The sequence below is a fragment of the Jaculus jaculus genome, chromosome 15 (genome assembly GCF_020740685.1).
Source record: "Jaculus jaculus isolate mJacJac1 chromosome 15, mJacJac1.mat.Y.cur, whole genome shotgun sequence".
NCBI classification, from domain to species: Eukaryota; Metazoa; Chordata; class Mammalia; order Rodentia; family Dipodidae; genus Jaculus; species Jaculus jaculus.
In genome coordinates this window covers 68,530,658-68,544,998 of record NC_059116.1, presented here as the reverse complement: position 1 = coordinate 68,544,998, position 14,341 = coordinate 68,530,658, and the positions used below count along the sequence as shown (strand labels likewise).

General features: G+C 47.3%; 1 protein-coding gene across 1 annotated transcript in view; it reads left to right on the top strand.

Moving 5' to 3' along the window:
• Proser2 (proline and serine rich 2) overlaps positions 1 to 7,363 on the top strand; it is a 42,524-nt gene extending 35,161 nt beyond the window's left edge. Inside the window, 3 exon segments of the mRNA XM_045135174.1 lie at positions 4,393 to 4,663; positions 6,440 to 7,001; positions 7,003 to 7,363. Coding sequence (XP_044991109.1) covers positions 4,393 to 4,663; positions 6,440 to 7,001; positions 7,003 to 7,363 — 1,194 coding nt within the window.
• The last annotated feature ends 6,978 nt before the right edge of the window (positions 7,364 to 14,341 follow it).

The following is a 14,341-nucleotide window of genomic DNA, read 5'->3' as shown; positions in this document are numbered from 1 at the left end:
GGCCAGCCTGAGCAACATAGTGAGTTCAAGGCCTTGTCTCAAAACACATTTAAAAAAAGAAGCAGCAGCAGCCAGGCATGATGGTGCACACCTTTAATTCCAGCACTCGGAAGGCAGAGGTAGGATCACCACTAGTTCAAGGCCACCCTGAAACTATACAGTGAATTCCAAGTCAGCCTGAGCTAGAGTGAACCCCTACCTCGGGAAAAAAAAAAAGGCTGGGGAGATAGCTCAGCAGTTAAAGGTGCTTGCTTGAGGGTTGCTGTGAGTTTGAGACCACCCTGAGACTATATAGTAAATTCCAGGTCAGCCTGAGCTAGACTGAGACCCTACCTCAAAGGAAAGGAAAAAAAAAAAAGGTGCTTGTTTGTAAAGCTTGCTGGTCTGGGTTCAATTCCACAGTGCCCATGTCAAGCCAGACACGAGAGTGGCACAGGCTTTTCAAGTCTCAAGTCCATATCCTCTCTGTTCCTATCACCACTATTCCCGTACTTTCAGCTCTTGAGAGCCTATCTGAAAAAAATTTAAAAAACCGTATTTACGGTCTTTATTACAGATACTGCCGTCTTGCTACCTTGGGGGAACCCTTGGTGGCGGCCTTTAGAGCTCTTCAGCCCCCTTCAAGTTTCCCCCGCAAGGCACTGCTACTGGTTGATCTACCAGCTGTTTGGATTCATTTGCTACCCCTGTTTTCTAGATAGTTCCTCACTATCAACTCAGCATCATGGCCACTACTGCAGACTTTTTGTTTTGTTTTGTTTTTTGAGGTAGGGTCTCACTCTAGCCCAGGCTGTCCTGGAATTCACTATGTAGTCTCAGGGTGTCCTCAAACTCACAGCGATCCTCCTACCTCTGCCTCCCGAGTGCTAAGATTGAAGGCATGCACCATCAAGCCCAGCTTATTTTACTTTCTTTAAGAATAAATATTTAAGGCCTGGCATGGTGGCACATACCTTTAATCCCAGCACTCGGGAGGCACAGGTAGGAGTTCAAGACCAACCTGGGAATACAAGGTGAGTTCCAGGTCAGCCTTGGCTAGAGTTACCCTAACTCAGCAGAGGTTGGGGGCAGGAGAAAGAAAGAAAGAAAGAAAGAAAGAAAGAAAGAAAGAAAGAGAGAGAGAGAGAGAGAGAGAGAGAGAGAGAGAGAGGGAGAGAGAAAGAAAGAAAGAAAGAAAGAAAGAAAGAAAGAAAGAAAGAAAGAAAGAAAGAAAGAAAGAAAGAAAGCAAACATTCATTTAGGAGGCTGGGAAGATGGCTTCGTGGATAGAGCACTTGCCACTCAAGCCTGAGACCTCAAATTCAACCCCCAAATAGTCTTCTTTCCTCTGCCATTCAAATATAAAAGTGTGTAATCCCAACATACTGAATGCAAGATGGGAGGCTGAGAGAGAAAAAAGGAGAAAAAGAGGGAGGGAGAAAGTGAGAGGGAGAGAGAAAGGGAGATTGAGATTCTGTCTCGAAAGAAGATAAGAAGCAGGGACCAACCTCTGAAAGTTGTCCTTGAACCTCCGCACAAGTGCTGTGGCATGCACATTCACATGTGAACAATGAAAACAGGGACAGAGAGAGAGAGAATGAGCAGCACACCAGGGCCTCTAACCACTGCAAATGAACTCCAGATACATGTGCCACTAAGCTAATTGCTTCTGAAAGACACTCCAGCCAGCCTGCTCTGGTCCATGTCCGTTTTGCTGTGGCTCTTGAAGCGCACAGCCTCCCAGTCAGTACCTGAGCTCCACCCAGGCCGTGAGTTTCCTTGGGTCTTCCGCCTGGACTTCTGCTTCTGACTCCCCTTCCTTTAAGATCCTCGTCTCTTTGCTGAAGACTTTTGTCTTTGTGACTTGTGCCCACTTATGAAGTAAATAAGGGAGAGATGGCTTAGCAGTTAAGTGCTTGACTGTGAAGCCTAAGGACCCCAGCTCAAGGCTCGATTCCCCAGGACCCATGTTAGCCAGATGTACAAGGTTGTGCATGCATCTGGAGCTTATTTGCAATGGCTGGAGGCCCTGGCACACCCATTCGCGCGCATTCTCTCTCTCTCTCTCTCTCACTGCCTCTTTCTCTCTGTCAAATAAATAAATAAAAATGAAAAAATTTGTTTAAAGAATAAGGCATTTCTGGAAAGAGGCAATAAATATGTGAGTTCAATCCAGTGTTTGTTTAACCAGAAGCCCCCTTGTTAATATGGACACCGCAATATGTCTAGCAGCAGTAAGTTGAAAGCAGCATTTCTGAGGAGTTCTTGGTGGAGACATGCTCTGCTGTGTAGATCCACTACAGCCCACAGACCAGAGAGCTCATGATCAGCTCTAAGAACTTCTATTTTTTAAAAAATATTTTATTTATTCATTTGTAAGGAAAAAGAGAGAGAGATTGAGAGAATAGGCACACCAGAATCTCTTGTCACGGCAAACAAACTCTACCTGCACGTGCCACTTTGTGCATCTAGCGTTATGTGGGTCCTGGGAAATCAAATCCAGGCCGTCAGACGTTGTAAGCAATTGCCTTTCACCATTCAGCCATCTCTCTGGCTCAGAACTTCTCTTTTCTTTGCCTTTCTGACAGCATACTTAAAAAATATTTCATTTGCAAGCAGAGAAACAAAGAATGGGGCAGGGCCTCTAGCCACTGCAAATGGACTCTAGATACAATTTGTGTATCTGGCTTTACCTAGGTACTTGGGAATTGAATCCGTGTCATTAGGTTTTGCAGGCAAGCACCTTAACTGCTGAGAAATCTCTCCAGCCCAAAGACTTTTTCTTTTTTCGAGGTAGGGTCTCACTCTAAATCCAGGCTGACCAGGAATTCGCTCTGTAGTTCCAGGCTGACCTCATACCTTGCCCAGCACTGAGTGTTGGGTTTTCTTGGTTTTTTGTTTGTTTATCTTGTTTCTCGAGGTAGGGTCTCACTCTAGCTCAGGCTCTCCTGGAATTCGCTATGGAGTCTCAGGGTGGCCTCGAACTCACAGTGATCCTCCTACCTCTGCCTCCCGAGTGCTGGGATTAAAGGTGTGCGCCACCACGCCTGGCTTTTTTTTTTTTTTTTCTTTTTGGTTTTTTGAGATAGGGTCTCAGTCTGGCCCAGGCTGATCTGGAATTAACTATGTAGTCTCAGGTTGACCTCACAGTGATCCTCCTATCTCTGCCTCCCAGATGCTGGGATTAAAGGCATGTGTTTTATTCTGAACTCCAGATGCATGTACCACTTTGTGCATCTGGCTCTATGTGGGTACTGGGGAATCAAACCCAGGTCACTAGGTTTTGGAGGCAAGTGTCTTAACTGCAGAGCCATCTCTCCAGCCTAGTGTATTTTTTAAATATTTATTTATTTATTTGAGAGAATGGGAGAGAGCACATGGGCATGCTAGGGCCTTCAGCTGCTGTAAATGTACTCCAAATGCATGCACCACCTTGTGTATCTGGCTCACATGGGTCCTTTGGCTTCGCAGGCAAACTATCTTTACTGCTAAGCCATCTCTCCAGCCCTTTTTGTTAAATATTGTTTTAAACATTTTATCTATTTTGGTTATTTATTTGAGACAGAGAGAGGGAGAGAGAGAGAGAATGCAAGGGCCTCCAGCCATTGCAAACAAACTCCAAACGCATGCGCCACCTTGTGCATCTGGCTTACTTGGGACCTGGAGAATCGAACCTGGCTCCTTAGGCTTCGCAGGCATATGCCTTAACCACTAAACCATCTCTCCAGCCCTGCACTTTTTAAAAATTTTTATGTATTTATTTTAGAGCGACAGACAGAGAGGGAAAGAGGCAGAGAGAGAGAAAGAGAATGGGCGTACCAGGGCTTCCAGCCACTGCAAACAAACTCCAGATGCGTGTGCCCCCTTGTGCATCTGGCTAATGTGGGTCCTGGGGAATCAAGCCTCAAACCAGGGTCCTTAGGCTTCACAGGCAAGTGTTTAACTGCTAAACCATCTCTCCAGCCCAGCCCTGTACTTTGTTGTTGTTGTTCATTATTTATTTATTTGAGAGCGACAGACACAGAGAGAAAGGCAGAGTGAGAGAGAGGGAGAAAATGGGCGTGCCAGGGCCTCCAGCCACTTGCAAACGAACTCCAGACATGTGCACCCCCTTGTGCATCTGGCTAATGTGGGTCCTGGGGAATCAAGCCTCGAACCAGGGTCTTTAGGCTTCACAGGCAAGTGCTTAACCGCTAAGCAATCTCTCCAGCCCCTGTACTTCTTTTTAATGCAGTTAAAATAGTGATGAACTTAAACAGTTTTTCAGCAAGGTGACCCAAATGTTAGGGACCTTCAAGACTATAGGAAATTCTACCCTGGTCTAGGTATTGACTCTAGTTGTGGCTTTTTCTCTTCCATAACATCACTGTTTGTTTCTCTCTTCCATTCCCAATCCCCAAATCTATCTTTCAGGACGATGAGAGCCTGAAGCACCTCACACATGAGGAAAAGGATGTCATCCTCTTCTTTGAAGAGACTCTTGATTCCCTGGAAGATGATTTCGATGAGCCAGCCCTGTGTGATAGTGGCATTCATTGCCACTCTCCACAGTCTCTGGAAGAGAGCCCTTCCAGTCACTCTGAGCCTGAAGATGTCATCGATTTAGTACAGCCAGGACCAACAGCCGGGGAAGCTGAGGGCCTTTCAGATGTGCCTCAGGTAGAAGGTGAGCAGTAACACACAGGTGCCCAGACCTTTGGCTTGGTTTGGTGGTGTGCCCAAGACATATTGGCACTGCTTCTGCATTTGCTTGTGTTTATCAGTATAGAAGTTGTTGCAGCCTCTCGGCTTCCTAAAGGAAGAAGCGGCCTTTTAGACGGTCCAGCAAGGGAACATCTGCAAGCACTAGAATGAAGAATGAGACCAGCTGGGAGCAAAAAAGAAAAGAAATGAGAGCAGCGGAGCATATAGAGTTTATCTTTGTGTGGGGGGGTGTGTGCGTGTGTAAAGAAAGCAAACTGGAAGTCGCTTCCAGGCAGCAATTGTAGCCCACAAAGAAAAGATACAAGGCACTTGTATACAATACAAGATTATATTCCATTTCTAGCACATGACTTTTCAAGGTAAAAGTGTTTGAATGGAAGCAGCTGGATCAGAAAAGCAAAGAGAACAGTTCACGTTGTCATGCATTCTGCGCACTCGCCCAGTACCGGGTAGCATCAAAGGAGAGGTATGCTTTTGTCCATTGAGTCATGGGATCGTACTGGAGGGAAATGGCCAGGGAGAGAATTCATGCAGCTTATTTTTCCTAATTGGAAAGGCTAGGAAAAACAAACAAGGATAGCCAGATGTGGTGGCATACACTTTTAATCCCACAGGTAGGAGGATCACTGAGTTCGAGGCCAGCCTGAGACAACATAGTGAATTCCAGGTCAGCCTTGAGCTAGAGTGGGAAAAAAAAGTAGGGGCATAGAATTGAATGGATAAAGAAAATCTGAGGGAAAATACTTGGGCTCTGGTAGCTGTAAAGTACTACAACTTGTCAGAGCCTCTGGGAATGTGTTTTTTTTTGTTTGTGTTTTTTAGGCAGGTTTTCACTATGTAGCCTGGAACTTGCTAACTAGCCCAGGATGGACTCAAATTGGCAATCCTGTTGCCTGCCTCTCAAATGCTGGGATTCTGAGTGAGCGTCACCATGCCTGGGTGATGTACATGTTCTTCCTAATCAAGGCGGTGTGTTACTCAGGAGTCGACATCCTGTCATGAATTCCATGCAAAAATAAAGCAGAGTTTGCAGCCAACCCTGCAGAGAAGAGACAACTGAATTTTGCATTTTTATTACACTTCTACTTCGAAGAAGTGTAGTTCCTAAAGTAATTTGAACCAGCTGGTTCTTTTAAAAGATCAGGTCGCATAATCATGCCAGAGGAAATAGGTTTTGGAAATGTGCCGCTTGTGCCCACCCCTCTCTAACTTCCTGTGTTCGTAGCACTTTTAGGCGCTTGCCGAGTTAGGCCTTGTCTGAGATTCTGAAGATAAGATGGGTAGCCCGAGCGGATGCAGAGAAGGGTCAGCGACCCATGGTTGGTGAATGCTGAGAGAACGGGAGGCTGAGTGTCCCTGCTGAATGCCAGTGCCAGGGGACGGTGGCACCACCGTGACCTCCTTCTGTGTAGTTCTGTTAGAGCTATGTGCCACGCAGCTGTGCAGCCTCGGTGCCCTCTCTGTAAGGTCCTCTGGCTGGTAGTCATTGCTTACCTCTTGGCACAGCCTCAAAAAGGACACCTTTCCAGGTTGCTTCCTCGGTGAGGCCCATTTCTAAGTTGCAGACCTTCACCTTCATGTCAGGATCCGTTTGTTCTCAGCCTATGTCCTGAGAATTATGAACTGCCTGCTCGCTCCCTGGGCGATCAGGGATGGGCGTGCTTTTAAGGCCGATCTACATTCAGTAGACAGGAATACCGCGCACCTGGCTCCAGGTAGGGCAGAAGCTGATGATGTCTTGTGCGTCGCTTTTCAGGGACTGGACCTGTCCTCGAAGGCGGGAAACAAGCCACCTTGACTCCACCGCGACCAGACTCCAGGGTCCCCGAGGCGCTCACCCCGCCGCCCTCCGTGCCCAGCACCCCCAGGAAGGAGCTGCCACCGCCCGCTCTTCCAGCAGAGCACCCCAAGCTGCCCCGCTCCGTGCCCACGCCTCTCGTGATTGCTCAGAAGATATCCGAGAAGTTGGCAGGCAGCGAAGCCCTCTCCCCCACCTCCCCGTCCAGGGAGGGCAGGCCCGGGGAATGGAGGACGCCGGCTGCCTTGGCCTCTCGAACCGGGGACCACGTCCCGTGGCACCGACCCGCGCCCAAGGTGCACCGCTTCCCCAGCAACATCAGCGTGACCAACAGCGCGGGCAAGGACTTCAACAAGACCATCTCCAGGGCGGCCGTCAACGTGCAGGAGCGCAAGGCGCAGGTCCTGGCCAACATCAACGGCGCGTCCTTCCTGGCGCCCGAGCCCGAGCCCCGGGCCGGCGCCCCCGAGCCCCCCCGCCGCCGCCGCCGCCGCGCGCGCCCCGAGCCGGCCGGGTCCCCGGGCGGGAGCGCTGGCCCCGGCGTCGCAGTGCCGGGCCGTGCAGACCGAGCAGCCGCCGGCCAACGGCTTCGCGAGCGCGCACGAGGCCCTGCGGAGCGAGGCCAGCCCCTTCGCGCCCACCGGCAAGACCCTGACGTTCCGGCCCGAGCCCGGCAAGCTGGCGCGCCAGAACGCCAGCCGCAGCCTGTACGAGCCGCGGCCCGACGGCGCCCGCGACGCCCGCCCGCGCGCCGGCTCGCTGCCCCGGGCGGCGGGCTTCCGCGCGCAGGGCGTCACCGTGCAGTTCTCGGGCCGGGGCTCGTCGGAGGCGGCGCGGCGCGAGGCCCTGCGCAAGCTCGGGCTGCTCAAGGAGCCGCTGTGAGCGCGCGGGGGGCCGCGGGCCCCGGGAAACGCGAGCGCCCCGACGCCCTGCAAAGCCGCGCACGGCCGCACGGAGCTGCGCAGCGCGGGGTGGAGCCCCGGACACCGGCCTGGGCGGGCTAGGCGAGAACCAAGGCCCCCCGCCCCGAGCGGTCACCTTCCCCTTTTTAAAGTCGATCACCTTCGTGACCTGTGGGTTTCCGTGACTGCAGGTGCCACATGGCTTTCGATTGGGGCGGAGGGAGTCTCTCTCGCCCAGCCTTTTCTCTCACGTGCAGGACATAGAAGCCAGATTAGCTCTAATGTTTAGGATTTCTCCTTAACTTCTTAGAAAAATAATAATAAAGAAAGAAAGAAATGCTTGTTGAATATTTACAGTGTCCTCATATGACTTCATTTGTTTGGTTTTAAAAGCTAAAAGATGAGCCGGGCGTGGTGGCGCACGTCTTTAATCCCAGCACTGGGGAGGCAGAGGTAGGAGGATGGCCATGAGTTCGAGGCCACCCTGACACTCCATAGTGAATTCCAGATCAGCCTGGGCCAGAGTGAGACCCTACCTCAGAAAAAAAGAAAAAAAAAAAGGTAAAAGATGGTGCTTTGCAGCAGGGTTTACGTTTGTTTCTCCATATAATTCAGGTTGACCCGCTTTCTTAAATGAAAATGCAAATGAAGTCTTTACAGTCTAAAGAAGCTAAACTCTAAAGAGCAGAACGGGAGATCATTTTGGGAAAGCAAGTCTCCCCCAAAATCTCTGTTCCTGGGATCTACATGTATGACTCTATTGTGTAGCAGTTTATGTACATAACATGTTAGCATATACAATCATTGTGTGTTGTATCAACTGCAGATCTGAAGGCATTCTTTATTACATAAGCATATAGCCACGGATATGAACACTTTTCTCATGATAGACCCCTCAAGCATTGTAATGGATGGCACAAAAAAAATCGTTACTTCCTAATGTGGAAGTCTTCAAAGGACACATATCTAATGTTTGGATGAATTCAGACTATTTTCTTTTCCTTAACAATATGTTTTTCTGTTCCCAATTAAAGTAACATTTCCTGCTTCCAAAAAGGAAAGATAGTTCCTATTTTTACTGAAGACCATTTTTTTAAATTTAAAGAAATTTAAAAATTTTTTCCTTACCTTGTCACCTAACTAGTTTTGTGTGTTCCCAGAAGGAAACAAGACCCTCAAAAGTCCCTGGCTGGTTGTGTTCCGTGAGCAACAATTTGGGATTAATTTGAAAGGGAGAAAACAGCAAACTAGGTTACAAGCATGAAGAGAACTGGTTTTCTCCCAAACAATGTCTCATATGAGCTGCAGCCACGAACGTTATTATCAAAGCTACTTAAGGCTAGAGTCTTATACCTCTAAAAATAGGTAGGGAAGGGCTCTCCTGAGTCATGCCCTTCTTGCTTGAGTTCCAGCCAGCACTACAACAAAGCCTGTTTCTTTCCTGTTGAGTATTACTAAGATTCAAACTCAAGCGTACTGTTGAAGGCCATTTTCACAGTATTCCACCTTCCTTATATAAAATGTACGATTATGTGTTTTTTTTCCCCTTATAACCACATCTCATCTTGCTTTTGTTTTCATGAACTAGTCTCATAAATTCTTGATGCTCTTAATTTAAACAGAGGCTTTTGTCTTATGCTTTAAAACGTACTGACTCTGAGCAGGGTGTGGTGGCTCACGCCTTTAATCCCAGTACTCAGGAGGCAGAGGGAGGAGGATCGCTATGAGTTCGAGGCCACCCTGAGACTACATAGTGAATTCCAGGTCAGCCTGGGCTAGCGTGAGACCTTACCTCGAAAAAACAAACAAACAAAAAAGTACTTAATCTTACTCCTTTTCATGTTGTATTTGCCTAAAGGATTCATGATTGCTTGCTTTTTACAAAGTGAGATGCTGTACAGTATTTAATTTTTGAAGATCTTCATCCAGCTAATGTTACACATACCCTCTGTATATCAAGATCATTTCTTCTTATCTTCTCCCATTATTTTATTGTAAATGGAGTGAGTTTGACTATATGTTAGTATATTCTCATAATGACACTTTTGAAAAACAACTTGAGTTTTATCTTACATATAAGCAACTTTGTTATTACATGATATTCTCAATTATTTTAAAGAATTATATCTTTTCCTCCTATTTATTCATAATTTCTATTTATTCATAATTTTATTGACTGTCACTCTAGCTGTTTTTTTGTACCCAAATTCCTAGTTTCATAAAAACAGCTGGACTATCCTGCTAATGACCTAACCTGTCAGTGTGGATATCTGTTTGCTGAAGGGCACTCGTTTCTTTGCCATAACTATGTGCTGTGACACTCTCAAAGGCCGTCTGGTTCCAGGTAATTTGAAGGACCATATTTTTCAGAGCAAGATTGAAATGAAAAGGAAAGATGAGTCTGAAAAGCACAGGTTCTTTTCAGGTGATATTTGTACATCACTCTCCATTTGTGGGAAAAACATCTTGACATGCTAATCATTTAAAACATCATCAAACAGTTCTCCTTTACATTTACAAACACACACAGATGTCCACACTAGAGCCTCATCTGGAAATGGTCCTACTTTGCCATCCTGAGAGAAGCCCACTTGCTCCCATTCTTTCTTCTTTATCCTTGGGGTGTGATGTTTGCGGCCTGGTATGCATGTTCATCTTCACAAAATGGCCAGAATTGATTATTGTTTTCTCCTCCCTAAGGCCACATTCTCCAGTAGTGCTGCTTGAGGGGAAAAGTGCACAGGAAAGAGCCAGGTTGTGGAATTCCACCCATTCAGGAACACCGAGGTCCCCGCCACACACTGCCAGGCACAGGCGAATCTCAGAGTCCTCAGCCACCAAGGAGGGCCCATGGGCTGGGCTGCAAAGCTCATTTCTGATGGGAGGATTCTTTGCTCACACTTCCGGTGGGGAACACTAGAGAATCCCATTCAGAACCAGTTTTCAGAGCTTAGTGGATGAGGCCTATGTAACACTTAGTATTGATCTTATTCAATAAACTGGGCTGGAGAGATGACTCAGCTGTTAAAGATGCTTTATTGAAAAGTCTGTTGCCCTGGGTCCAATTCCCTCGTACCCGTGTAGGGCCAGATGCACAAAGTGGCACATGTGTCTGGATTTCATATGCGGTGGCATGAGGCCCTGCAGGCCCATTCTCTCTCTCTAACACACACGCAATTTTAAAAAGAAAAACAAACCCTCAGAAATGCACTCTTTTACACCCCCAGAGCCCTGGCTTTCAGAGGATTCAGTGGCAGCTTTTCACACAGGTGAAATCAGCTCTTTAATGTTCATCAAAGAGGAAGAGAGAGAAGATAAGTATGTCATTTTTTTAAAGTGTCTGCTGCACTGGTATTTTCCTAATGGTGGCTTGTGCACAATGAAGGTATTGTTTCTTGTCGTATGTATTTTCTTATCACTGTGACATGGCAAGATTAATAAACTTTTTTTTTTTTTTTTTTTTGCCCTAAACTTCTCCCTGTGTTCTTAAATTTCTGTCATCCAACAGTGGCGCTCTGGATGAGCAGTAGCCTTGCTTTTCTAAGTCTCTTCTTGTCTCTGTCCTGGTCCCCAGCCAAGGCTGCTGGATGGAAAGAGGAAGGGGAGGAGCTGGGGAGTGTTCACCTGTAAGAGGTTTGTGTTCTCAACGAAGTGACAAGTGACCAAACAGGTTTTGTGTCTTCTCTTCCCAACAAAGCTTTTATTTCCCCCTTCTGCTTTAAAGTATCCCCATATCCTTTTCTAATCTACTAGTTAGACAAGCCCTGCTTTCAAATATCTGAGAAAAGACAGAGCTGGAAACTGCTGTGTCCTGGGAAAGTCGTAACTCTTTGAAAAGGAGTTTGAAATGGACTCCCAGCCAGCAATCCTGCTCAGCCTGCGGGCCTCCCTCCCCCACGCCCTTGCCCTCCAGAATCACCAGTTTTCTCAGGGCATGAAAGCCCTGGAGGACAGGAATCCTGCCTCTGAAGAGAGGCCTAAGGCCATCCCATCCTCACCACATAGAGTCAGTTTTTCTGTGTTTCAGCCAAAGAATTTTTAAAGATGTCTGTATTTAGAAAAAGACAGCCAAACTTCCATGCCAAGCATGATGATGCATGTGGTCAGCCCTTGGGACATGGAGGCAGGAGAATTGATCAGATGTTCTCCACAGCTACAGCAAGGACAGTCTGGGCTACATGAGGCTTTGCTTTGAAAGCAAAACAAAAAAAAAAAAATCATAAGAAAGGCCAATCACTACCTCAGAAGTGGTGGGCAGCCTTGGACAAGGCCTGGGAGCAGGAAGGGATTCCTTTACAAACTGTGGAGTCACCAGCAAAGCCTGGACAAGTCTGGACAGCCCACCTAGTCTCCATTGGGGTGCCGTCCACCTCTCAGCTTCTTCCTTGTCTCCTGTGCTGGTCTTCCCTGGATCCCCACTTTGGAGTATACTATGATCAAGAGCAAGGCAGGCTAGGAAGGGTCCCCATCGTGTTTAATGTAGGTTGTGAATCCTTTGAAATTGAAACCAGCTATTTTCTTACTGGGACCTTCTGAGGTTCATTTGCATTTGGAAAGTAAAGCCCACAGAATTTCTGAAGACCCCAAGCCCCTTTTCTGGGTGTTAGAGCCGGAGTGCCAGCCACTTCTAGGTTCAGGGCACCAATGCTCCCAGGCCACCCCTTGCTTTGCCAGCTGTGGAGGTAGAGACTGTGACTGTCCTACCCTAGCCATGGGTAGAAACTCACAGTTGGAAGCTGAGTGTAGTGAAACTTAGTCACTGACAAACACGTCACACTTCATAAACTTGAACCAGAGTATTTGCGTATGAAGCTGTCAAGGGCACTAACCTAAATTCTGGAAATGCCTTCAAGGGGTGGGGTTGAATGAACAAAGAACCTGTGTGCCAGGCAGACATACACACACACACACACACACACACTATGCTAGGTGACTGAGTTGATTTCAGCTCTTGGCGTCTCTGGTCATACAGTCATCATGTTGCTTATTATATGACTACACTGCCCTCGAATGTTGCAACATACACCTAGAGGCCTGATCTTGTTAGTAATGATGCCTCCGGGTCTCAATGGCCTTTGTGGAATGACATAAGCCTCACACAAGTGACATCAAGTTGCTTGCTGTAGGTTGTTATGACAGCAAATTTATAAGGCTGTCTTCAGCTTCCAGATGGTTCTGTTGTACACTTTCCTGGTCCATGAAGTCAGATCAACTGGATCTCTGTATCTTGCCCATTTGCTTGATGTGTAAGTGTTTGAGTTTGGGGACGATGGCTCTGCCTGTTGAGAAATTTCCAGTGAGACGATGTAAGGAAGCTCTTGCTAAGTCTGGGATGCCACATTAGCTGAAGCACCTCCTGCCTCTGTCTTGCCTTCTATACTCAGAGCTAAAAGAATACTTAGCCGTGTTATTTTGGATTCATAATCCACATGTTGTTGAAACTTTCTTGTAAGGGCCTTTCTTTCTCAGTTCACTCTTTTGTTTCTTTTTAAGGCAATGTCCTCAAACTCAACTCTCCTGTCTTAGCTTCTAGAGTCCTGGGATCAAAAGTGTGTGCCACCATACGCATCTTCTCAGTTCATTCTTCCAGGATAAATGATAGAACCAAAATGTTGAGCTAGGGATGTAGCTCAGTGGAAGAGAATTTATCTAGCATACTCAAGGTCCTGAGTCCAATTCCCAACGCTGGGGTGGGGCGAGGGAGAATTTAAATGTTTATAATGAGCTGGAGAGCTGGCTTAGCAGTTAAGGCACTTGCCTGAAAAGCCTAAGGACTCATGTTCAGCTTTCTAGGTCCCACATAGCCAGACACACACTGATGCAAGCATGCAATGTCGCACATGCACACAAGGGGGCGAACACATCTGGAGTTTGTCTGCAGCAGCTGAAGGCCCTGGTGTACCCATTCTCTCCCTCTCCCTCTCTCTCTCTCAAAATATATAAGTAAAAGATTGTAATATAAAACAGTCACTGGAAGTGAAGAAAAGTTTGAAACTCGTTTTCATTTTTGCTTTTTGAGATAGGGTCTCAGTATGTAGCTGACGTTGACACAAATGGACTACAGATGTGCATCACCAAGCTTTATTTAAAATTTTATTTTTATTTATTTATTTGAGAGCGACAGACAGAGAAAGAGGCAGCGAGAGAGAGAGAGAATGGGCGTTCAGGGCCTCCAGCCACTGTAGACGAATTCCAGCTGCGTGTGCCCCCTTGTGCATCTGGCTAACGTGGGTCCTGGGGAATTGAGCCTCGAACCAGGGTCCTTAGGCTTCACAGGCAAGCGCTTAACCGCTAAACCATCTCTCCAGCCCACCAAGCTTTATTTAAAACCTGTCCCCTTAAGTTTTGAAGCTTGAGAGGTAAGATAAGAAATACCAAATTGGGGGGGGGGTGGAGAAATGGCTTAGCAGTTAAGGCACCTGCCTACAAAACCTAAGGACCCAGGTTTGATTCCCCAGAACCCATGTAAGCCAGATGCACAAAGTGTTGCATGCATCAGGAGTTCATTTGCAGCAGCCAGAGGCCCTGGTGTGCATATTCTCTCCCCCTCCTCTCTCTCTATCTCTCTCAAATAAATAAAAATAAAATATAAGAAATACTGAATGGGGGGGGCTGGAGAGATGGCTTAGGGGTTAAGGCATTTGCATGCAAAGCCAAAGAACCCTGGTTCAAATCCCCAGGACCCATGTAAGCCAGATGCACAAGGTGACGCATGTGTCTGGAATTCATCTGCAGTGGCTGGAGGTCCCAACATGCCCTTCTTTCTATTTGCCTCTTTCTCTCCTTCACTCTCTCTCTCTCAAATAAAGAGGGCTGGAGAGATGGCTTAGCAGTGAAGGCGCTTGCCTGCAAAGACAAAGGCCCAGGTTCGATTCCCCAGGACCCATGTAAGCCAGATACACAAGGTGAAGCCGTGTCTGGACTTTGTTAGCAGTGGCTGGAGGCCCTGGCACACTTA